The following is a 24,684-nucleotide window of genomic DNA, read 5'->3' as shown; positions in this document are numbered from 1 at the left end:
TAGTCTCTCTTTTAAAAGTTTTAAAAGTTTACTTTGCCAACACACTGTATGCACACTGATGGTGTTTGACTCAAGTTTTACAGCTGAGAGCAGAATTCATGTCTTCAGCTCAATCATCACATTTTAAATTACCTAGAAAACCATCACAAATTGACGCGGCATGAAGTGCATATAAATATGAGAGATATCGGTTTTGATGCATGTTCATGTAGGAGTCTGGCTTTTGTTTGCATTGGTGAATGTCAAAATGAGAAAAGGGGAATTATCTAAAATAGCAAATATGTAGCAGCGTGCAGGCAAATTGAGTTTTTCCTGGAACATCCTTTAATTTCCTGCTGTTGTTTATTAAGAGGTATTGTATGTATTACATCTGGTCTGCTCTCCATGTGAGGTGCTGTTTTGTTTTGAATAGAAATAATAGTATTGTAGATAATGCAGCAACACAATAACATATTTGACAGTTGCAAAAGCCTGCATTTTATGAAAATTTCAGCTTTTATAAATCTTCCTGATTATTGCTGATTCTCCCTTTACTAAAAATAAAAAAACGCAGGCTCAGATTGGAGGAACATTTTTCAGAAGATGATGTTGTACTAAGATCAACACTTTGAGAATGTATTAAACATGACCCACTCATGCCACAGCTTTGCATTTTCAACAGTTTGTACACTCAGTTGAAGAGATGCTTTCACGCCACAAACTAGGGAATGTTGTGAAACCCCTCCTGTGGTATAAGTTAATTAAATTAAGTACTTTAGTTAAGTCTCCAATGTTTTGGAGAAATGAGAGCTGGAGGCCTCGGGGCCAGACTGGAGTGAAATGAGTGAGCAGGTGGACAGCTTTATAGCTTAAACATCTGAGTGTGTGTTTGTGTGTTTGTGTGTATGTGTGTACATGTTTTGAATGCTTGAGCAGTGAGCCTCTGCAGCATGTAGTGTGTATTTTGTGTCTTGTTTTGTGTGTGTTTGTGTTTTCACCAGTAATCAGCAGGCATGCCGTGCTGAGTTTCCCTGTTAATTCATTCCAGTCAGTGTTTGCTTCTGGCTCTCGAGGAGCACTGTGTAGTGTTGTCAGTGGTGAAGACCTTCTCCTTCAGGTGAAGTGGAGAGCAGCGCTTCTTTCATCAAGCACAACTGAAGTATACAAACACAATTTATTCAAAGAAACACTGACATGGGGAGGATTTAGGTGGAGCTGAAATTACTGGTGTAAAAATATACGTATAATGAAAAATTATATTGTAATTGGATCTGTGCAGATTGGATCTATGCAGTGATATAGACAGTTGCACTTAAATACGTATAACTTACACTTAAAGTTAGGATTGGTAATCCTGGAAAAGCTAGCAAGAGAAGGCTATATTTTGAAAAAAATGCAACTGATACATCCCACCCCCTCTCATCGGCCCTCTCGTCAAAGCCACGCCCCTAAAACATATTAACGTGCACTTCCTGACAACTGATTGAAGATTACCTTTTCATGACGCGCTAGCTCACTTATGGCTATCTTCTTTGTCAGTGTGTGTCTCTTGAGGTTGTGAAGACTCAGCTAATGCACAGTGAGGGCAGGGTGCGTGTAGGCCGGCAGGTCAGTTGGTGACAGACGGATACGCCAGCCAATCACTTCATTGAGCCAAAATTAAATGATTGGTCCGGTTTGTTACAGTCCTGCAAGGGCCACAGACACCAGTTATTTTTCTGATGAATTATTGATGACCATAAGTTAGCGGGACGTGTAAAAGTTTCCCAAAAAATTTTAATAAATGTTTTTTCAGAAATAAATGACTAACCTTATCATAAGTATCCATAAGGTTGTGTTGACTTGTGGATTTTTATTAAACCACCAGCAGGACTGTGCAAGACTCTGAACATTTAACAATTTTGCATCATAGTGCTACAGGTATTGGCAAAAAACGTTGTTGGGTACATTGATTTTTTTTGTTGAGTTTTTGTGTAAGTTTGCGATTGAAATGAGGCACAGATTAGTTCTCTTTTGAATGAATATCCAATTGAAGTTTGGGTGACACAATTATGGAACACTATCGCTTCACAGAAAGTAGGTTGTGGATCTGACACCCCATGATCTCCCCATGCCCTCACATGGGTTTTCTCTGGTTCGTGCAGCTTAGGTCAATTGTAGATGTTCAATTGCTCAAAGGTATAAATGCGCCCCCTCCCACGCTACCCTCAAAGGAGAAGCGGTGTAAATGATGGATGAGCCAAATTGATATTTAGCAAAACATTCAGTAATGTATGAGTCAAAACATACAAAAGGGCCATTTGCATAGAGGATGGCCGATGGCTGTTGATAATCTATGCTAATGGATGTATTTACTATCGAGTTCAGCCTTGCTTGGTTTCAGGACAACGACAAACGCTTGTGTTAGAATACTTTCCCTGTCCTGTTTTTGATATTAGCTCCCTCATGATCTGCTCCTTCTACACTATTCTCATCTATCCGTCAACCTTTTAGAATCTTTCCTGCTCTCATCCATCGCATAGTGACACTTTAAACCGCAGAGTTTTGCAAATCCAAAGCTCCTTTTGAATATATACACTACATACTGTAAAGAATCACACACACACACACACACACACACACACACACACACACACACACACACACACACACAGGGCCTCTCAGTGTTAGGATGATAGAGAAATGTTAATGTTTGTAACGGGTGACTTGGTGTGATGTGAGAGAGAGAGACCTTCAGAAGCTGATCCATGAAGATCTGCAGTTTGCTCCACGGGATGAAACAGACTGTCAGCGGAGATCAGGTAGCAGGGGAAATGTTAGCTCACACTGTGTTACACGCAAAGGACTTTATCACTTTCATCCTGCCTGTTCACACACACACACACACACACACACACACACACACACACACACACACACACACACACACTTTTCAAAATGATTGACAACTCGGAGAGAAACGCAGCAAAATGTGTTAAAGATCTTCCGCTATGCTATGGATTTACGTCAAGAGGACATGTGGCAAAACGTCTTACACACCTATCATACACACACATGCACACACTGACTTCTCAGGCAGTTTGCGTGCCAGTTCCCTGGGATTGGACTATTAACTAATCTCCTGCCTTGTGTGGTGTGAGGACTTATCACTGGTGCAACAGAGGAACATGCAGGGAGGGTGAATCACAGAACTATTACCTGGACGTGGGTTTAACTCCAGCGTTCTCCATATGAATCGTGTAACATCTGATGAGACAGTGGTTTTAAAATACATATGTGCTAATCTGAGCGTTTCACTAAAACGTAGACATTTTTAACTCAATGAGAATATTTTACTTTTCTCTACAGTCATTTAGTAATGTTTGCTATGCTCTGATCCTTTTTGATACTGATTCCGATACCTGGCTAATGCTACAGTCCTGGAGATAACTTCTTCTTCTTCGCGGCTCTAAAAACAGTAGTTGGTCAGTGGCAGTTCAGCACAATTGCTGTTTTGAAACGACAAAGAAGAAGTGATTTCCGGGGAAAAGAACATTGCAGTTTTATCTGGATGTTACTAATATAATTTAAAGTTGTGGTATTGGAACGTTATGTAGATTTGCCTACTCCCTTATGCCCAACCCAGTATAGGAGACATTTCTGATGCTAGTATCTGAACATCTCTACTCAGGTATCGTTAATAGAATAACAGATGAATAATTTTCAGGACTTTCAAACAAAACTGACAAACAGCCTTGTTTGTTACTTGCTTAGGACAACTTTGCTTGCCAACATCTTCCCTTTTCGTAGCAGACAAACATAACATTACCGGCCTATTTTATCGATAAGTCAAGAGAACATAGATTAAGCCGACGGTCTGATGCTTCTTCTAGACTCTATATTTTGCCTCTTTGTCTCATTTGTGCGTCTGTGTCTCTCTGGTCCTGTTAATGAATCAATGACACTCCCTCTGTGCAAGTGCTTTGGGCGAGAATCTCCTGCTGCCTAAACCCAACAGCACAGATGATACAGATGCACACACATGTTCTGTGAAAGTTCTTAACCAGCGCCTTTTTCCGGGGGCCTGTCTCGGCATACAGGCTAAATGTCCCCAAGTCGTGTCTGTCAAATTCTTTCTGATGCTAAAGTTGAGAAAGAGATAGAGGGGAGAGATAACGACATCAAAATCCTACCGTCAGACCCGAGGGGTCAGCTGTCAGGGTTTCTCACTCACCGTTCCTCATCCAGATTTCATGGCTTGTGTCCAAAGGCATTTGTCTCTCTTTTTTATTCTTCTCCTCTCAATATCAATTCCTCTCATTTGCCCACTTGTATCTGTGTCTCCCCTCCTGCTCACTGAAATCACTAAGTCACCTCAGGCTTTGATAAAAACCCGTCACTTTTGATGCTGCTTTTATCTCTCACTCTTTTTTCATGTCGAGTGCACAAATGAAGACGTTTTTTTTTTTTCCACCCAGAAGCTACAGAGGGGGAAAAAAAACTGAAATACTGTTCAGGGACCAGTGACCACTAAGGGTCAGCGTAGCCTGTTTAGTAAGCAGTCAGATAAGAAGTCTCAATGTGAACAGTTGCTGAACCAAAACATTTGTGATCCATTGTTTAAAAATGAAGTCCCTTACCAAAAAAGGAACACTAAGCTATGATGCATTTGTCTATGTTAGTCACCAGAGATGATCAAATATATTTTTCTAAGAGATGGTTTTGTTTCAGTTTAGTTAGTTTATATCACACTCATTAATTTGAGTTTTGATAAATTATTTTATGCTGTAAAAACACGGTGAAATGTTATGATTGACAGCTGAGACTGACAATTGGTGGGGTATCTGCAAGACCTCAAAACTGCGCCAGAACGTTTATGTCCGTATTATTTTTGGCTTCATTTGTTGACAGTGGGAGGGAGTGGAGAAGTGTCGTCCATCTTTATTTACAGTCAATGGTCCAGTTCTCTGTCACTGAATCTCTATAGTTTGGAGTCTACTTTTGCTTTCCGTCTACCTGTCTCCGCTTACTACTGACTGATCACCTTCACTGTGTTGGAGCTGTGTGCAGTCATCGTGACCCTCCTGGTCACTGAATTTATCGGCAAACTGTCTGCTGTTGACTTTAGCGTGTGATTTAGCTTTCAGCATTTAAACTTACCTCGGTTGCACAGAGGTAGTTTCAAGTAGCCTTGGAAACTTGGTTGAAGGGTGCGGAATGGCTCAGGAAATGACTCATAACATTTTGGTGCGGATCCAGGAATTATTTTCCAGTCTCCATTTGAATATAGAGCGTGTTTTCAATTTTTTTTTGATTTCTCAGAGAATAATGCAACAGTCTTGATATAAAAAACTGATATATTTAGGGGACTTTTATTTATAAGTGTGTGCAATTAGGTGCAGATCCAAATGAAAATCCAGATCTAGTGGATTTAAAGGTGGTTTCAAGAGGGGTCTGTTGGGCCTAAGCTGAGGTATACACACGTCCTGTATCGTCCCTCATCACCACAGTAACAAAGACACTAAAGGTATCGACTCTAACCCATTCACGATCAGACTTTTAATTATCCTACTGTATTGAGTGCTATGCTGTCCATTTTATCGAAGGCAGGGGGGGGGGGGGGGGGGGGGATGCAGATTGGATCAATCCCTTAACCTACTTCAGTGAACAGTAATGCAATATTAAACTAGGTGAGATAGTCACAAGAGAGATGAGAACAACCATTATAATCCTTTGCTGATCTTTCTTCAATATTAAATGCTGTATTTTTGAATATTAAATGCTCATTTTGATAACAGGAACATATATTAGAGCTCTGAAAAGTAATCAGCGCTGAAGTATGGCACTTACACAACAACCCTTTGGCCTCTGCAGTTCCTCTGTCTTTACATACGAAGCGCGAGCGAGAGGAGCACCAAGGCTGATTAATTAATCAGAAACTACAAAGTGAATTATTAACCAGTCTTAGTATGTTTTGTTCACATAATATGCAATGTACATGTTTCGCGCTCTTAATTATGAAAAGGAGACATTGTGAAGGTCTTGTGTGAGGCTTCCTGAGTTGCCTGTGATGTTTTATGCATGGCCTGGACCCAGGGTTGGGTGTGGGTTTGAACACACGGCATTAAGAGAACAGGCTGCTCAGCCCCGCTGTTGTCCAGCGTGGGCTGACTTGATGGAAAGTGTTGACCTTGTTTTCTGGTCGGCGTGCACCAGCGAACGCAGGTTGGTTTTTCCAGTTTGAAGTGGTGACCTGGGAGAGTCCGTGTTTTCCGTTGCGACTCCATAAGTGAATCTGAGAAACCTTTTTTATTTTTTTGATTACCAGATTTACAGACAAGGAATTTACCTCACAGTCATGGGACGTCCAACGTGTGCCCCATTTTCAGATTCAAGTCTGAAAGCAGCTATGAGTTCCCTTATCAGGGTTTTCATGATACCAAAATGTTAAACCTCCATACAACAAAATTAAAAAAATTATAATCTCTATCACTTTCAATAGCGTATTGCAAAGAAAAAAGGTCATAGGCACACAAATTCGATTATTCTAAAAATCATAAGATTATTACTCTCTTGCTTCAACCAGTATAACACACTGTACTGGTGAAACCAATCCCTGAACCAACATTATTAATATTATCTTTCTTCTATACTTTCTTTTCTCTCCGTATAGGCCTACATTCTTTAAGTCAATATTGCTTTAAGTATTTTTTCTGTCTATCTTTTCTCCACTTGTGAACACAGAAGAGTATTGTTACTGTCTCCCTTCTCTGAAGCTGTGCATGTGACTCAGTCCAGCCTGTTTGTTGCAGGAAGAGAAATGAGTCTCTGTCGGTGTGTAAGAGAAGTACAGGCACGTTGCTGCAGTCAAGAATAGTTCACGTAAGGGATACGCTATATGATGACACACGCTATCTAGCTGTAAGGAGGAGAAATGAAGAAGGCCATGAATAACCAACGTCAACACTGAGACTAGACTGAGCTGAGGTTTGTCGGGTGAAAAGGTCAAGTTAATGTTAATGAGATCTGCTCATGTTACAGTTGTTACCTTGGGGGGAACTTTTGTTCTCATTGGCATCACATCAACGCATCATAAGCCACTTGTTTCTATTTAATGACACTTATTCAATTTGATTAACGCAACATGACCTCTCTTTGGATAGGTCAGGGTGGCCGCCCTTCACATGTTTAGATACATTTGAGGTGTGTCCTCTGCTGGTGCTTCAGCCTTTAGTCACATGGTCGCTTGGCATCTGAGAAAGTGACTGAACAGCCACAGGTTGAGGATCAGTGGATTTTTTCCCCCCTTATTTCTTTAATGCAGTATTGAAAATGAAATGAATGGTTTATTGACATTTTTAGACAACCCTTGTCCTCATGTCCTGTTGTCGAGACAAAAAGCACAACAAAAGCCACAACAGGAATAAATGTCACCTTAAACACAGGTATTGCTAGATTTTAATTCAGGCATCTCGGTGTAAAGCTAAGCTCTTTTGTTGGATAGAAAAATACTGTATAGTTGTAGTTACTTTTCACTTCTAAACATTTTAGTCCTCCATTTGTGATATTTTGTGTTACTCCTCCTCCCAGAGTTTAATGGTGTATAGCAGTAAATTCACTGAGCAGTTGTGGAGACCCCAATGCATGTGTGACTACGTTACGCTTCTCTTCCATTGACAGCTCCCCTCTCCAGCTTATCTGCTTTTTCTGGGAAGTGACATTTAGCTGCAGTGTGTGTGTATCTGTGTGTGTGAGTGCAGTAGACGCTCACTTGTGCATGTACAGTATAAATACATCCCGTGTCTCTTCCTGCCGTAGCATTGCCATTTTACGATCCTACATTATGGTGCATTTTGTGCTCATAACCACGACAAGCATCCTCATAGAAACGGTGTCTTATCTCGCAGCCAGAATCCATGACATTTATGGCATTTAGGTGAGGGGAGTATTGGATGGAAGAACATTTCCACAAACCTTCCATAGTGCTCAACAAAGACAGGGTATTAACGACAGAAGCATTTAAAGAAAAAAGGGTTTAAAGTTTTGTTATAAAACCTACATAATATCTTAAAACTGCAAGTACTGCACTCTGCCTTTTTGGATAATCTCCACAGAATGTGATGGGTAATACAATCTCTACCAACAAAATTTGTTCTTTCAGCTTGCTTGTGATTTACCTACTTTATTTTAAAGAAATAAACTCTATATTTTATTATCTGCTCATGTGGTATTATTTATTCATTTTAAGTATTTATATAATTTGGATTAAATGTATCTTTGGTGAAGTGTCTGTCCTTTTAAAAATTTATATTTTATTCAATATAATAATTTAGTACGCCTCATCAGTCGTCCAGGCAACACATCGAGGAAAGCATCCTCCTACTTCTATGCATTATGCAAATCTGGAGGGGGGTTGACCAATCACAACAGAGCGGGCGAGCTGACCAATCAGAGCAGAACGGGCCTAATTGGAAGGGAGCCTCAAAGAGAGATAAAACCTAGAGACAGACAGATGCTGACAAGAGGAGCTGCAGCATTGGACAGGATTAGGAAAGAGATGTGTTATTTGATTATAAATTTTAATCATTTTAAATTAATAATTAAGAATAACAATTTTAACCTGAAGTTAACTATACTATGTCTCCTTTAAGTCAGCTCTGACTAAGAGTAGCTTCGCCGGCTTTGTGTTAGAATATACTTGTGATATTTTCTAAAGACAGAAATAGGCCACAAGATGCTCTAACAAAGTCATGCTAAACCTGAAGGTGAGCATGACTTTGTTAGAGCATCTTGTGGCCTATTTTGCCTACACGTCCTTTCTTATATGACACATAATGACAGACTGACGTAGGCTTCATGTCATATCAGTACGGCGGCGCAGGAGAGGGGAGGACAGTCGGAGAGAGCGGCGTAGAGATGGCTGCGTGTGAGCAGACGGATCTAAGAGGACACAATAAGCTCTGTACCTACATCAGTATGCCACAGTAGTTCTTACTCTGTCCTCTCGTTCCCCTCTGCAAACAAGCGACAGCACCTGGCCCCCCCCCTGCCCCCCACCCCCACCCCCGAATGTCTCCACGAGAGGATGAATCCCTCATGATGTCCATTAGTGTTATTACTGCTCTGATGTCCATGAAAGCAGTCAGGGTGTCCCTTAGTGTGTTGACACGGCATGAAACCCGCGCTGGCATACACAGCCTAATCCGACACATCAGATCTACCCAGTCCTACCGTGTCTATTTTGCCCGCCATCAAGTGGAGTTTAGTTATCCACTCCCACTCGCCTATACGTACTTACCCACTACTCGAGGCGACAGTGAACCTCTTATCTGCTTTAAAGGTTTTTCCTGGCCACTGTCCTGAATATCATCAACACTGTGTTTGGTTGGCTCTGAGTGGCAACGGGTAAATATACAGTATTTTACCATGAATATACAGCGACAGGCAGCAGATCTGCCTCTGTAAACTCAATATAATGGAGATGAAATTCCTCTCAGCACGTTATCTACCTATTGTGACACACAGCTTTGTGATCGGTGACAGTAACTGACTGAAAACTAGAGTAGAAGGACATTAGTTAGTGTTTGTGTGCGCTGTTGTCATAGGTTAAGTGATGGCATCACTGTTCCATCTGACATTGACGGTCTGCTTAAGAGTCGTGTTTTTTTTTATTGATTTACACCCATCCAAGTACCCAAAGTGTGAGTCATGATTCTTCTCTATAATATCAGTTATATATTTGTTTTGGTTTATACTTGAAAGTGAAGACCTACAGTACAACAGCAGAATTGTTGTCCACCGTTGCAGTATCCTGAGTGCTGCTCCCTACAGCGGTACCTCTGGACTTTGGCCTTAATTACTGCTGGGATCATGACCATAAACCATAAAGCCACAATAAAGCATTTCATCTTCTCTTCCTTCAGGTAGGACTAAGATTATAAGGTAAACTGTAACATTAACTAGACTCTCATTATAATTTTGTATCACTTTCATCACTCAAAACACATGAATTAAAAAACTATTGGCTTTAACCGTTTTTCCAGATTATTTTCTATCACGAAAGTTTTTGGGTTTGAAAATGCTGATCAGCTTTTTAATGTTCAATAAAATGTAAGATCTTTAAAGTTTAAAATCTTTAAAATCACAAATCTTTGTGGAGAAAAATGGCAAAACTCAATTGAGCTGTTGATGATGTACCATGTCTTCCTAGGTAACTAAATACATAGGAAAATGTTTAAACTGCTGCATGTTTAACACAAATTAATTCCCTATTAACTGCTTCCAAGTGACTTTGAATTTGTACTATATATTTATGTTTCTCTATTTTTCTGTTTAGCAGCTGATATAGATCCTAATGTCTGACCTTGTTGCAGACAACTTTTAAATGCAATCTTCATCATATTTATTTCAAAACATTGCTGGTAGCATAAGTGTGAATGCCAACGTTCCTGTGAAGCAGGCAGCATGTTGAAAGCATAAGCATAAAATCCCCATCAGATGTGAAAAATGTGTTGGACATCAGTTATTTCAAAACACCCGTTAACACTCGTTGATTAATGAATGTGAATCCACATCAGCTTTGTGTTAACAGTCTTGACAGAACTGTGAATCACAGTGATTCACAGATATTATTATTATTAATGAAGTGCCCCTTTCTTTTCCACATTTTCCTCGGCTGTGTGTTCGGTACCACGGCGAGTTCATTATTTTTGTGCAGAAGAAACAAATGTATATTTTAGGACGGGACAAATTCACTTGGGCTTCGGATCAAAAGAGAGGCAATAGATTCAAAAAGAGGGAAATGTTGGCCCCCGATAACAGCTGTCAGTTCCAGTCCCGAGCACCAGAGAGTAAATCGGAGCCTTGCCCAGCCTTTGTTCTGAGCCTTGCTGGACACAGATTAGCTCCACTAACACCGGCCATTTGGCCGCGCGCCTCTGCCTTCAGACTCCCTCAGAGAAGAGGCTGTGACTGCTCACATTTACTTTTTGCCTGATTTTTCCTTTTTTATAGCGGCAATCAAACAAGACAAGTGCGACTATTGGGGGGGGGACGACGTTAAAACAGCTCTTTTTCAATGTGGAGCGTCACTTTTCATAAGAGACACAGGGTTTGGAAACCTGGTCTCTGGCAGTGGACACTTCCAAATGTTGCTGGATTTACCTGTAACCACACAGCAGTGTGTAGTGTGGAGCAGTGACAGGAGGAGAACTCACAGAGACACATCACAGGGAGCTCCTGGGCAGGATTTGATTCTTGCACAGTAACAAGACACAATCGTAGCAGAGTTCCAGGTCTTGAAGTCACAGCATGTATTTTTGTTGTCAGAAGCACCTTCCTCCTCTTGTGCCGGGCGGCTTATACTTCCATGCATGTCAGTCATCCTGCTCCATGACTTAAATATCATTTCTTGCCGGAGGCTGAGGGAAGCAGCCAGTACAGCCAACACTACTGCAGACTTTCAGGGGGAACACAGCTGAACACTGTTGTAATAAAGCAATGAAAATCATGTTTGGAACAGGTATTGTTAAAGATAGGGTTGGTAATCCTGGTGAAGCGAGCAAGAGCAGGCTACACTGATGCATCCCTCCCATCGGCCCCCCTGGTTAACGTTACTTCCACAAAACACATGAGCATGAACTGACTGACAACTGATAGAAGCCCAAATTCCTGTAACTCCCTCGCTAACTTCTGGCTGCCGTCTCTGCTTCAGCGATGTTCGTCTCTCAGGCTGAAGACTCCGGTCATGTGCAGCGACAGCTTCTCGCCAGCCAATCGTTTCATTCGGTCGGTGAAGATGACTTCAACAAGGAAATTAAAAGTGTTTCAGAAACAGCTTACCAACCCTACCTTTAATTGGATTTATGTTATTTTGCCTTTCTTTAGTTTGGTCCCTTGTTGCATCTTTATTATTTTTCCCCTCATATGTTCAACAGCATCACTTTGATGGGCGCAACCAACTGCTTCTTTTCTAAAACCAAATATGTCTTTAACAGTAAAGAAAAAACATAAGGAGGGTTGAGCATGAGCATGAAGATCATTTTTAAAGAAAAATTCAGGTTCTTAAACATCTTGTAACAACATTGAACACATGTTACATGTTTTTTAGACGATTCAAGATGTCAAACAATCTTCGCAAATATAATTTATGCAGGAGAGAAAAGAGAGGAAAATGTCAAATAATTTCTCAAAATGACTGTTGTAAACATCTATTATTTAACGACTTTATATGTGTCATAGTTAAATACTGTCATTGCTATCAGGGATTTTTTTTATAGCATTTCAAGGTTAAAACTGTTAAAAAACAGGTTTAAATAATCAACATGTTTGATGTGCTTCTTGTTCTCCTGGATGAGCTCAAGGTATTATTATTCCCTCTAAAACCATAACTAAAATCACACATCAGACACAAGAGCCAAGTTGTAATAAACAGAAATTAATCCTCCAAACCAATAACACATTTCTTGTGGTTTTGCTACTTAGGGAGTGTGGAAACGAGCACAGCACAACTTTGAACAGTTTACTTTTTAAGATTCAGCCAGCAGATACAGAACATTATGAGTCTCGAATAGCTTCAGTTTCACCTAGTGAATACCTAATACTCCTTTTTGTCTAGCCCTTTTAATGCTAATATCCTGCAAAATGAAACTGCAAATCCGGGTGCCAACCAGAACAACCACAGAAAATGAGCCGAAAGACGCTTTGAAGCTCCTAAGCTGAGAGGAACTGCAGCCATTTTTCATAATCATCTTCTGTCATGTAAAACTAAAGAATTATCACGGCTCTACCATATTCTTTGTCTTGTTACTGTGATGTGAAAGAATAAAATGCATGTTGCAGCTTTAACCTCAGCTTCTCCACTCATCATTTTATCATCATAACTAAATCCTTTTTCTCTTCTTCTCCCTCTCTTTTTTATGTCTCTCTGTTTCTTTCTTTCCCTCTCTTCTTCTCCCTCTCTTTTCTATGTCTCTCTGTGTCTGTCTTTCTTTTGTCTTTGTCTTTCCCTCTCCGTGTCTGTCTTTGTCTCTCCGTCTCCAGGATGCCAAGTTCGTGGAGGAGAGAAGGAAGCAGCTGCAGGGTTACCTGCGCACGGTGATGAACAAACTCATCCAGACGCTGCCGGAGTTCACGGCCCGCCCCTCCAAAGAGACCCTGCTGTCTCTCCTGCCATTCTGTCTGTAAGTGGACGCACACGGGAAAGGACAGCGATGCCAACACGCGTGTGCATATGCAGGATTTCTGCAACGTGGAGAGTAATGCAGAGTCAGGGAATGTGATAAAAGCAAACAAAACAGGAATATAAATCATTTTCTAACTTTCTTCATGTAATCACATCATTAGGCAGCAGTTTATCCACATTAAACTCAAATATGACAATTTTATGCTCAAATACTAACAAGAACAAACTGCCTGTCACTTTGTGGGGAGAGTTTGTATGTACCACACCAATTAAACAAACGTTTCAGAAAGAATTAGGCTGTTGTGGTGGTGGTTGTTAGCAGTTAGAAACAGGGAGGATTAATGTCACTGAATCCCTTGTAAACAACTTCAGCTTCTCCCTGGGCTTAATTCTCATACTTACACGTGCAGCCTATATTCTGTATGTTCTCACACACACTCACACGCACCCACTTACACAACCACACTCAGACCAGCGAGTGTGAAAGTGCATGCTGCCTCAGACTCCCACCTGCCTACCAGGCTCCATCGGAAAATGAGATGTTCCAGTCATTTCCTGTCAATATTCACATCAGTTACCACAAACTGCAGTCTGTCGGCGAGCGCGACCCGTCACACCGTCTGACTGGAATGTCATTTCCTGTCTGGAGACATCTGAGTCATCAGGCCACACCGAAAACAACAACATCAACAACAACACGCATAAAAATTCTATAATTATCAGAGCCTCTTTCAAATTATTCTCGTGATTTAAGCCTTTTGAAGACGATCAGTGCGAGAACAAGTGACGATAGATCTATAATTTCATAATATATTCACAGGAAAAAGCACTAAATGTATTTGCTGGTTGTGGGAACTATCTAAGAAAGTGATCTCCACAGTAACTCCACAATTACCCAAGATCATTTGGTAACCATGGTAACCCATCTGCATATCAGCATGGGATTTCAGGGATTTCCCAGATACATCAGAATGGAAAAGAGTAGGCTGGTTGTTTTTCTTTGTCCCATATACAAACCGTCCATCCCTCCATCCATTATCGACACTACCTATTCTTAGAGGGTGGCAGGTTCAGCTGAAGGCACTGAACTTTAAAGACCCTGCACACCCCTTCAGCTATTCTCAATTATTCCGACTGATTAAACCTCTGCTCAGGTTGAATGAGGGTGGAGCTAGGGTGGCATTTAATCGATTAAATAAGAAATTTGATTGAATGTTCAAGGGCCCCCATACCAAGAACAATCATTAAAGATATATATTTCCATATTGCACAAGAAGATACATTCATATTGAGTCTTAAGTCTCCATAGCGTTTGGTCCAGTGGAATTTGAGGACCGGACAGACTGGCCCGTGTAAAGCCCCCAAAGCTAGTCCTGCTCATCATGGAGTCTGTCCTGAGAGCCTTAATAATCATCCTTCTCATATCTGTGAGCTGAAATAGAAACCTTTCCCCTGCATGTCTTTGACTGACATGAAATATGAGTGTGTCAAGCCGCTGAAGTCTGCTTCACACTTCACTGTCTGCTGTTCATCACACCCTGATACATCGTTATGCAGAGTTCGTTCTATTCTTGCTCAGTTGTATCGCCTGCCAGTGCAATTTTTGTATCACACAGCAGGTGAAGAATAAGGGAAGAAAGATTGAACAACAAACTAAGAGAAGACGATGGACAACTTTGTTGTACTTGGTGGTGAAAGAGCAAATGGGTCAATCAGTGTTAGGGCTAGGTTATGTTGCCTCTATATACGAAGGGAGACACTTCTTATGAAAATGTAACCATCACTGCCCACATAGTTCCACACTTCCTTAACGTTGGCATGGTTCGGCACAATTTGACCGATCAGGGATACCAGAAACTAAAACTCCCTATGGCCTGTAAGGTTAGGCGTAAATCTGAAATCCAGGTGTGGTTGAAAAGGTTTATGTAACGATTCCCAAATGTCTGGCACGAAGCATGTCTTAGATATTGTTATATTGTTTTTGTTAAGTTTTTTTTCACATCGGCACATTTTTTAGAAAGAAGAAACAAGTGGTTACCTTTCAAATGAGGGGGTCATACATGCATTATTACCTTATAGTTCTTCTGCTATAAGCTTTTGCATTTGGGCATTTCAAATAGGCAAAAAATTCACTTTAAGAGGACTACCTATCCACTAGAACAGGGGTTCTCAAACTTTTGCAAGCTGGGCCCCCCCCCAAAGCTGGTTAGGGGTAGTTGCCCCCCCACCACACACTTTGAGAACCACTGCACTAGAAGGTAGCACAGAGTGGAGAGTTCCCGACAGTGTCGAGAGTGGAGGAGCTTTTTCCTCCTGGCTCCTCTGCAATAACTGTTTGTCCCTGTACCTGCCCAAAATAACATAAAATAGATGCTTGTAGTGTCTCAGCAACTCCAAGTTTCTCCTCAAAAAGTTTCATCATGGTGAAAACTTCTTCCCCGTGTCCTCTGGTTGTCTATCGGCTACACTGCCCCCCATGATTTCCAGTTGTACTGCTCTGTTTTGTCTGTGTTCATAATTCATCAGTGTCCCTTAAGTATCCAACTCTGGACATTAAAAGATCCTTTAGGTGTCAAACCTCTGCTTGTGTGACCCTCTGTAAAAGATGAGCTTTAGGATATAGATCATTCAAACAGACATAGCCACAGGACGTTACAGTAACATCTTGAGCATCATGTAACACGTTGCTGAGAGGCCGCGGACACGTCTGCCTTGGATGAAGTTCAGCAGTGGCAGCTGACAGGAGTCGATGATTAAGTGTGTGTTGTCCACCTGCTGTAATAGGTCGCGACATGAGAATCTTTCCCCCCCCCCCCGTTACTCAGTGGAATGACAGTCGACGGTGGATCAAACTAGATCAGCATAGCATGATGTTCCTGGCTTTTGTGTGTGTGTGTGTGTGTGTGTGTGTGTGTGTGTGTGTGTGTGTGTGTGTGTGTGTGTGTGTGTGTGTGTGTGTGTGTGTGTGTGTGTGTGTGTGTGTGTGTGTGTGTGTGTGTGTGTGTGTGTGTGTGTGTGTGTGTGTGTGTGTGCAGAGCTCACACCAGATTCTCTTCGCAAAAATGTCAAGGCCCATGCTGCCATGATGGTTAATGGTTGGACGTGATGTTGCTGTCTCATCTGGACTCCATAACTGCGTCATCGGTTAGCGTGTTCAAACCTGCGGGGGGGGGTCTTACATCCTCAGTGAGGGATGAAAGTCGGATTAGTCTGTTCATTAACTCAGCGATGGGGGAGGAGGAGAGGGTGCAGTCACAAAGAGAGAACCCTGTTTGGTCCTAAAGGCCACAAACATACACACAGATAATCTGACCACAGTGTCCCAATCAATGCTTGGATGCAGAGGTCGGTCAATAATCATCTTTTTTTTAATTAATATTTGAATGACAAAATATTAGTACTCAATATTTTAGGTGTTCTTATATAAAAAGTACTTTCAGCTGCAGTTCCAAATACCTTTAGGGTTTATATGACTTATACTAAAATATGAAAAGTATTTGCTAAGATGAGTCAATGACCTTTTTCTGTGATGCTCTGTGGGGACCAGTCGCCTTGATCTGAGGGTTGGGGTCCAATTTGCGTTGCTTTAAATTATTGTACAATTTGCAGGTCTGCATTTCTTTGTTTGTTATGATAAATGAGAAAGTCATTTGATGGAAGAAACAAGATACATAAAGGTCCCTCTCCACTCTGTAAGGTACATTTATCCCTGCTCTCTGTGAGTGGATTTTAATGGACCTCACAACAGATCTACTCTCTGCGCTTGTTCATTTGTTTTACTGATCAATACTAAATGAAAGCATTTCTATATAATTAGCATTTGCCTGCAATATTTTTTAAGTGCCTCAAATTCTAGGCTGCTATATATTCATTATTATCTGTGTACAGCCAATTATCCCCTCGACCTCCGCGATGCCACCAGATGTTGTCACTTGCAGATTTGTGACACAGTATTAAGCCTGTACGAGAGTGCATCGACTCTAATACGAGATGACAGATGTTCTGATGCATCCAGAGAATTAGGAGCCAGTGAAAAGGAAACTGACAAGAGGCAGTTTAGTGAAGAAAGGAGCAGGGGGAATGGGACTTTGGAGGATGGAGGTAGAGAGCACTGGACTGAGGAGGAGACAGACGAAGGAGAAAAAAGATGTGAAAGAGATGGAAAGACAGACGAGGGTTCGGCACTTCAGATTCCCTGCGGAGGCACTCGCTGCTCGGAGGCCAGATGGATCTCGAAACTGCTTAATTGTGGTACTGACCTAGACGTCCTATGAAAATGGCTGGCACTAGATGCATTACGGGCTATTTTCTCATTGTCATGGACATAATTCCTTTTAGGAAGCCAACTGTTACTTTTTACTGTTTACGTGGTTGGAAATGAGTCATTCAAGAGCTACATTACATTCTATTCCCCTGGCTGGATTTCTATTCTTAATTGAATCACGGTGATGTAAGTTGACAGGAAACTCGCTTGGACGGGTTCCCATCGCTTTCATTAGACTCAGCAGTAGTTTGACAAAAGCACTGACACCATACGTCGCTATGTGATCACTCTGGTCGTTTGCAGACGAAATATAAAAGGTTAAAAACAGATGACGTCTTGTGACTTCATGTACTGTATTTATTCCTTTAGGCTTTTACTTTTTTGTTTTTGTTATTTTTTGTGTTCTCTTGGTGTCCGGGAATGTTTTGTTAATTTTGTAAATGATGTCTCTAGCTAAATGTATTTCCATCTAAAGCTTGAGTGAATTAAAAAAAGCATCAGATAAATTATACTCAGAGAAATGAGAAGGATGTGGGTGGTACTCTTTTTTTGACCTAGAAAATGGTTTTCTAACCAATGCTTTTTTTCTGTAAAGGTCACATGGTCTTTATCAGTGTGATGATGCAGGAGTTTCCTCAGTTGTCATGGAGATTGATGTTTTGACACGTGAGCTCAATGGCTGTTACGAGTCATCAAATCAAACCAATCAAGGTCCCACCAATACACACACACAATCAACCAATCACAAGCCAGTCTCAGCTCTCAATCATCACGTTTCATCCTGTTTTTATGGTATTGTATTATATAATTTAAACTGAACTTACTGTAAAAAGGAAAAAAACACAAACATCAATGGGATAAGAACTGCGTAAAATGACAGACACTATCTTTCAGAAAGAATTATATGATGTTCCATTAACCATACATTAACACTGAGGACGAGGGATTTATGATGTCTACTGCATCCAACCACTAGGGGGCAATCAAGATGGTTTGGTTGCACGTCTGGTAGCTGTGTCCCTCTTCAGAGGTGGTCTCCTTCGAGGGAGGCAGTGTACCCTAACCTCTTGAAGAAGCGGTCTTTGTGGGTTGCATAGAGCGTGAAGGCTGAACCGAAAGAAGAGAATTTCCCTGATCGGTGTTACCAGCTTGTCCTGCTCTTACAGCTGTCATGTAGCAACAGGGCCGCAGCTGGACAGAAGAAGAAAGTTTTAATGCCCATTGGTTTTTCTAACATGTGTAATGTTAGACATCGCTTGCTGGCCCCATTACCTCATTGAAAAAATGTTTCTCATTGAAGCGCAATGAATCCTGGGATAGGATTTCCACCCGTTTGAGGCCTTTTTTCCTCTGGTATTAAAGGAGGCATTTGTCGGAGCCTTTCGAAATGGGGCAGTCTAATCACGTTGCTTCTTTGAGGCCCAGCTGCAGTCTCCGGTCTTCATGACTAATCCACCTTTCTGTCGAACTCGTTATTTATTTTTCATTTTTCAGTGTTTCTTTTTGACGGCCAACACACCGATGAGCTCGGATCGGCTATTTTTCTCACCTGTCTGCAGCAGCGACGCGTTCACACCTCTCGTTAGACTTGGACAGCACTGAGTACGCTGCGCCACCTCGACACTAGACATATGGTTTACTGAGAACACACAGAACACACGCTCAGTCTCACTCTCGCCTTATTGACCGTTTGCCTCCGAAAAAACACGCAGGGTTTGCAGACCTTTGTCTCACTGTCAAGAGCAGTTTGTGTCAGTTTGACTTCTGTGAGTGTGTGTGCTTGTGTGTGTGTGAAAGGAAATGTAGCGGCAATAGTTTAATTATTCAGTGTGTATTATTCATTGAACCCCACCATTTACTGTGAGACAATCAATTTGACGAATGCTTGTTTGTGTACCTGCTTACTCTAATTACGCTCCTCTGCAGCATTATTAATATTCCAACAGTGCCTGGGAAAGTTATTATCCAGCACAAGTCAATGACTTGTCAAAACGGGGACAAGCACACGCTGAGAGAATGCAAAGAAATCTATAAGCCTAATTACTTTATCACATTCAGCTCCTACCCCCAGTCTGATATGAATAAATGAGATGGCCCGGAGTTTCAACTCAGCATGCTGCCCCCAATTTAGCATGATTTTTTGCTGATAAAACCCTCGACCGCATCGCAGTGTGGCCAAATTCAAATTGTGAAGGCATTTGATTGAACCGGCCCGGTGTTGGTGGAGGTACAGGAATAAGTGGAACTACATTCTGCGACAGAGGAAAGGGCAAATGTTCATTATACTAACAAAGTTCAGGCTTTTCTCCGATTGGTTAGTCATAAGCTGCTTTTAAGACACGCACTGAACTCCAGATGATTTCCCGAAATGATCCAGAGAACCCAAATTTACAAGTCAGTTGCGGACAATCTGGAATAGTTCCTGCCAGCCCCTTTCTAAAAACTCTGGATCAGGCCACGTGAGAATACAGCGAGAGAGTGGCCGCATTACTTATCCAAAGCGACCTACAATAAGTGCAGTCAGTGCAATTCTGATAAGTGATGGATGCCAAACTATAAAAACAAGTATCTCAGCATGAAAATGAGGAGACATGAAAGTTGATGATACCAACAAAGATGTCAACTAAGAGAGAAGAATAGTTTTGAGAGCTTTTGGCTATTAGGGCCGACGCAGATGGAGATAGAGCCTTTCTTTATGTTGATAGTTATGACAGACACTCAGTACTCGACCTGTGGGCCTTTCCGGGCCGTGTCTGACTGTCTCTCCCGTGTCTCGGCCTAATTCCTAACAGAGCCTCTCTGCGCTTTTGCTGTGCTGCTGTCTTAGCCCCTGCTGCCAGTCATGGAAACACATACTTCAGCTAAAGCACCTCACCACGGGCGCATTTATTTAGAGCATGTGTTTCCGGAGTGGGTATCAAACTGCCATCACAGGACCACCCCGATGTCCCAGATAAGCTCTATCCCAGCTCCAGTAGCTGGGGTACTGACAAGAGGCCGGTTGGACCTCAGCAGGGAGATGCCCTCTGCCTCCTTATTGTTTATTTATAAAAAATCGCTTTGTCAGAGAAGCCACTGCCTTTAAAAAAGTAACTTCTTCAGCAAGAGCAACAGTTGGGGGTAAAGGGGTTTTCTGTCTTGGGGCTGAAACACTTCCTACAACAAGAAAGCATTTAACTCCAGGTATTCACTCACTCTGCTTTTCATTTCCCCCCCTCAACAAGTGCCTCTCATTCATTCCCACTGTTATCAGATAGGACTCAGGGGATAAGGGGGTTCATGTTGTGAGGACTGTCGTCAGGGTAACTAGAGCAATGATGTCATCGAGTGGCCAAGCTTATTTCCTCCCGAGTAATGAAAAGCCTCAACATCATCATTAGATCAGAAAAAGACTGTAATCTGATGCATTGTGTCACAAATAATGACTTTTAGTCGTGAGGGAATGATGAGGTTTTAAAATTAAGAGGAAAATGAAACGTGGTGATAAAACTCTCTTTTGAATTAATGTAGAATAACTGTGATTCATTTCATTTGGTTTCATTATTTGCTGTTCAGGCTAATCTCTGGTTTTCCAGAAGAAAAAAACAACAACCTTGTTGCAGAAGGAAGATGATTCAGAGGCAGCATCATTATTTAATGCTTCCTTCTTCTCTTATCTAGAGACACACCCCAGGCAAACGACGGAGGAGCCAAGACGCCCCGGTCCAAAAACTCCTCCCGTTTCCCCAGACTGGGCCGCAGCCGCAACCAGGAAACACGACCGGAACCTCAGAGTGGAGACCTGTAACTTCAGAGCCTCGGAAGCAGCACTCTGACTTTACAGGCAGAAGACGACAATGTTCCAGTGTCTCCGGACTATGAGGACATACAGGGAGCCCATAGGACCTTCAAAGCCTTACAAATGAAAAAAATTAAAAACACCGGGGTAGATGAACACATACTACGTGTTTCTGAGCGTTGCCTGGCTGGGTAAGGAGAAAAGACTCCCCTGAGGCTGCCTATCAGTGGATCCAATCATACAGCACCTCTTACCTCATGGAGAGACCATCAGACTCTCTGTAAACTGCACACGGACTCACCTGGACTGCTCTCTTATCTCCAACACAGTGAGGTGATGAGGGGACATGTATTATTTTTTCTTTTTTTTTTACTCTGCTCAGTTTTGTAGTGGTCATGGTCACAGTGCCTACAGTGTTTTGTAGCTGCTTTCCTGCTCTGAGGGAAGGACGCGGAGGGGAACTGGGACGAAGTATTCTCAAGGTGAAAGTTGCTTTTCAGGTAACGGATCAACATCTCGGTGCCATTACATTCTAGACGAGGTTGATTCACAATCTATGGTGTGGAGCACTCCTCAGTGGACAATTCCTTTTTTCTTACTTCTATTATATTACTATTACAACTATAATAGATAGTCGGAAGGAGGTGCATATCTTCCATCTCTTGATGTCATCATAAATGCAGTAATTATCAAGACAATGTATTTAAAATTCAACTACATGATCGTCAACTACAGGATTAGGGTTAAATCCCTCTTTAAAAAACATAATGACTTTGGGACAGTATGAAAATCATTGTGGTTGGAAAGTCAGAATATGTTTAGCTTTTTGACGAATTAAGACCATGTGCATTATATTAATATTTTCTTTGTACCCTGACCTCCACCTAGAAAATAAACACACAACAGCTCAAACTAAATAGCTAAAGGAGGCATATAATAAATAATTCAAGTTTTGAAATCCTGTTCAAGCATCAATATGTTGGTTGGAAGGATATGGCAAACAGAACAGAATTATAAAGACACTTTGTCAGAATGAAGATCTACTTAACCATGGCCAAACTCTATTTGTAATACCGGCATATAAAATATTTTTTTTAATTAATTTCTGCACGGCCTCTTATTAATATAAAGAAACTAAAAATTCTTGCCGTTTCCTCTCACAAATATCTCTCCTCACATCCAAGTCTTAGATCAATTTCCAATCCCTGCTGTGATGTATCTGATGAGTTCATGTCAAAGAGTGATTAGATTAGAAAGGAAGGGGAACACTTTCCATTAAATATAGATAGATGGGTGAGCCGAGTTTCCGTGGGTCATCACAGGTCGCCTGGCTGCACTGCAAAAAAATCCAGTGTTTAAAGATTGTTTGCCTAATGTGTCTTAGCAGGATTTAATGCCGCATTATGTTGCAAATGAATGTTTTAACGATGACTAAACACTTGAAGGAAAAGCTGCTTGTTAGAGTGCAAGCAGAGGGCTGCTGAGCATCAAGTGTATGTAGAACAGAAGCTCATGCATATGTATGGATTACCCAAGAGTAGTCGTAGCCTATGTTCAACTGAGGAGCGATTGTGTAAGAAAAGGTTTTCGGAAAAAACTTGAATCAAAGGGTCGGTTCGCAAAATGGTAAACACTGTTCACTGTCGATGAGGGGAGGTGCACAGACGAGGCTTGTGGGTTTTAATTAAGTTGTTATTCTGACACAGGAATGACCCGCACAACAATCCAACTACTGGGAAAACCATGACAAGGATACTGTGGAATAAATGCTTTTATCCGAGAGATTCTGTCTGTTGATAATGTGATGATCTGTCCAATAAAGTCATCAACATGGGAAATCATTAAGAGAGAGTCATCTGGAAAGTGTATTCTACATATTTGACATGGCACAACTATAATTTTAGATTTGTCCAGGGCACAAAGAAAGAAGGGAGACATGGGTCGTCTTTTTTTTTACCCCACACATTTATTTTTATTCGTCGAAATCTGGCATCTGAACCTACAGACAGGTGGCACCCTGTGGAGATTATTACTGTAGCCATTGGATAATTCATGCAATCGTTCACGCTTATCTGCCTATCATACAAAGAAGTTTTGGAATGTGAAGAGAGAGGAGGACTGGTACCTGGCGAAGAGAGAAATAAAAAAAATGCAAGTGATCAAAAACACAGCTTGACAAATGTTGTATAAGAACAAAAGTGCACTCCAAACAGCATTTCAGGTTAAATAAAAACAGCAATTATATTTCCTTCAGAGTGGTACCTCCTGTCTGTGCGGCTATCAGATCAAAGTTGTGGTGAACAAATAAAGAACCTGCCTAATACATGTCGTCGACATCATGGCGACTGTCAAGAAAATAAAAAGGTTTATGTTTTCCAATAGAAAAAGGACAAACTTTTATTTCTTTGTTACAATTATAGTAAAGTATGTCGACTTGGAGGGGACATGCTCGCTGTGATGGAAAAAGGCCCAATCCCAAGCGTCATTACAGCTGCAAACATGCTCCTCGCCCAAATCAACACTCTACTGTGGAGTTTTGGTGCCAAAAAACAGCTTTCACATCACTGCTCTCTGTGCTCAAAGGGATAGTTCACCCGAAAAATGAAAATTCACTTGTCATCTACTCACCACTATGCCAATGGAGGGGTGGGTGAAGTGTTCGAGTCCATAAAAAACACTTCAGGAGTTTCAGGTGTTAACAGCGTTGCAGCCAAATCCAACACAATTGAAGGGAATGGTGACTGATTCGTCAAACGTAAAAAAACAACAGAGAGAAAAGGTACAATGCCTCGTTACTGCTAGTGTGGTGTCATCCAAGTGTCTGTTAGCCCCGCAATTTGAATTTGACTCGAAAAGGCCTAATTTACACCGTGTTTTAAGCCTAAATGTCCTCTGTGATCCATCACATGAACGCTAGGACATTTAGGCTAAGAACATGGTGTTAAATTACCTCTTTTCTGGTTGTTTTTGGGTGAACTATCCCTTCAATAGTGAGTATAAGCTAATAGATAAGAAAGTGAAATTTGCAGCCAAAGTGTTCTCTTGTAGTCTGCTCTCGTTTATATTTCTGTCCTTGCCTCGGTCAGCAGTCGGGCCTTATCTATCGGTGTCACAGCAAAGAGAGGCTGAACAATAAAGTACAATCCACACACAACCAATGTGTCTGCATGGGTGTTGTTGGATGAAGGCAAAAGGGGTCGTTACGCAATCGTGCTGCAACAATAAGCTTTGAATGTGTGAATGCATGTCACTGTACTCGTATGCAACCGTGCATCTGTAGGAACATACAGAAGATATATACGATCCAATTTAAATGCAGTAGGTGTGCGCTAAAGCATGAATGTGTTTAGGCGGCGAGATGAACGTGTCAACGCTCCAGTTAGATTCTGCATATGAACAAACTGTGTGAATGGTCGGCTGCATACTATGAGTTCCATGGTTGGAGCGTCTGTGGCCCACCGAGCGTTGATTATTTAACCATTACTGCTTCTCTGAGCCTTC

The 24,684-nt window shown here is 41.5% G+C and overlaps 1 protein-coding gene across 1 annotated transcript in view; it reads left to right on the top strand.

The window, feature by feature from the left end:
• The window catches only part of snx29 (sorting nexin 29), a 133,097-nt gene extending 109,670 nt beyond the window's left edge, over positions 1-23,427 (top strand). Inside the window, exons 20-21 of the mRNA XM_053413880.1 lie at positions 13,000-13,139; positions 21,066-23,427. Coding sequence (XP_053269855.1) covers positions 13,000-13,139; positions 21,066-21,192 — 267 coding nt within the window. The 3' untranslated portion in view covers positions 21,193-23,427. The remainder of the gene's footprint in view (positions 1-12,999; positions 13,140-21,065) is intronic.
• Positions 23,428-24,684: the final 1,257 nt, after the last annotated feature.

Source organism: Pleuronectes platessa, chromosome 21, assembly GCF_947347685.1.
Source record: "Pleuronectes platessa chromosome 21, fPlePla1.1, whole genome shotgun sequence".
Lineage (NCBI taxonomy): Eukaryota > Metazoa > Chordata > Actinopteri > Pleuronectiformes > Pleuronectidae > Pleuronectes > Pleuronectes platessa.
The sequence above is the reverse complement of the archived record's forward strand: the minus strand, read 5'-3'. Positions and strand labels throughout refer to the sequence as shown.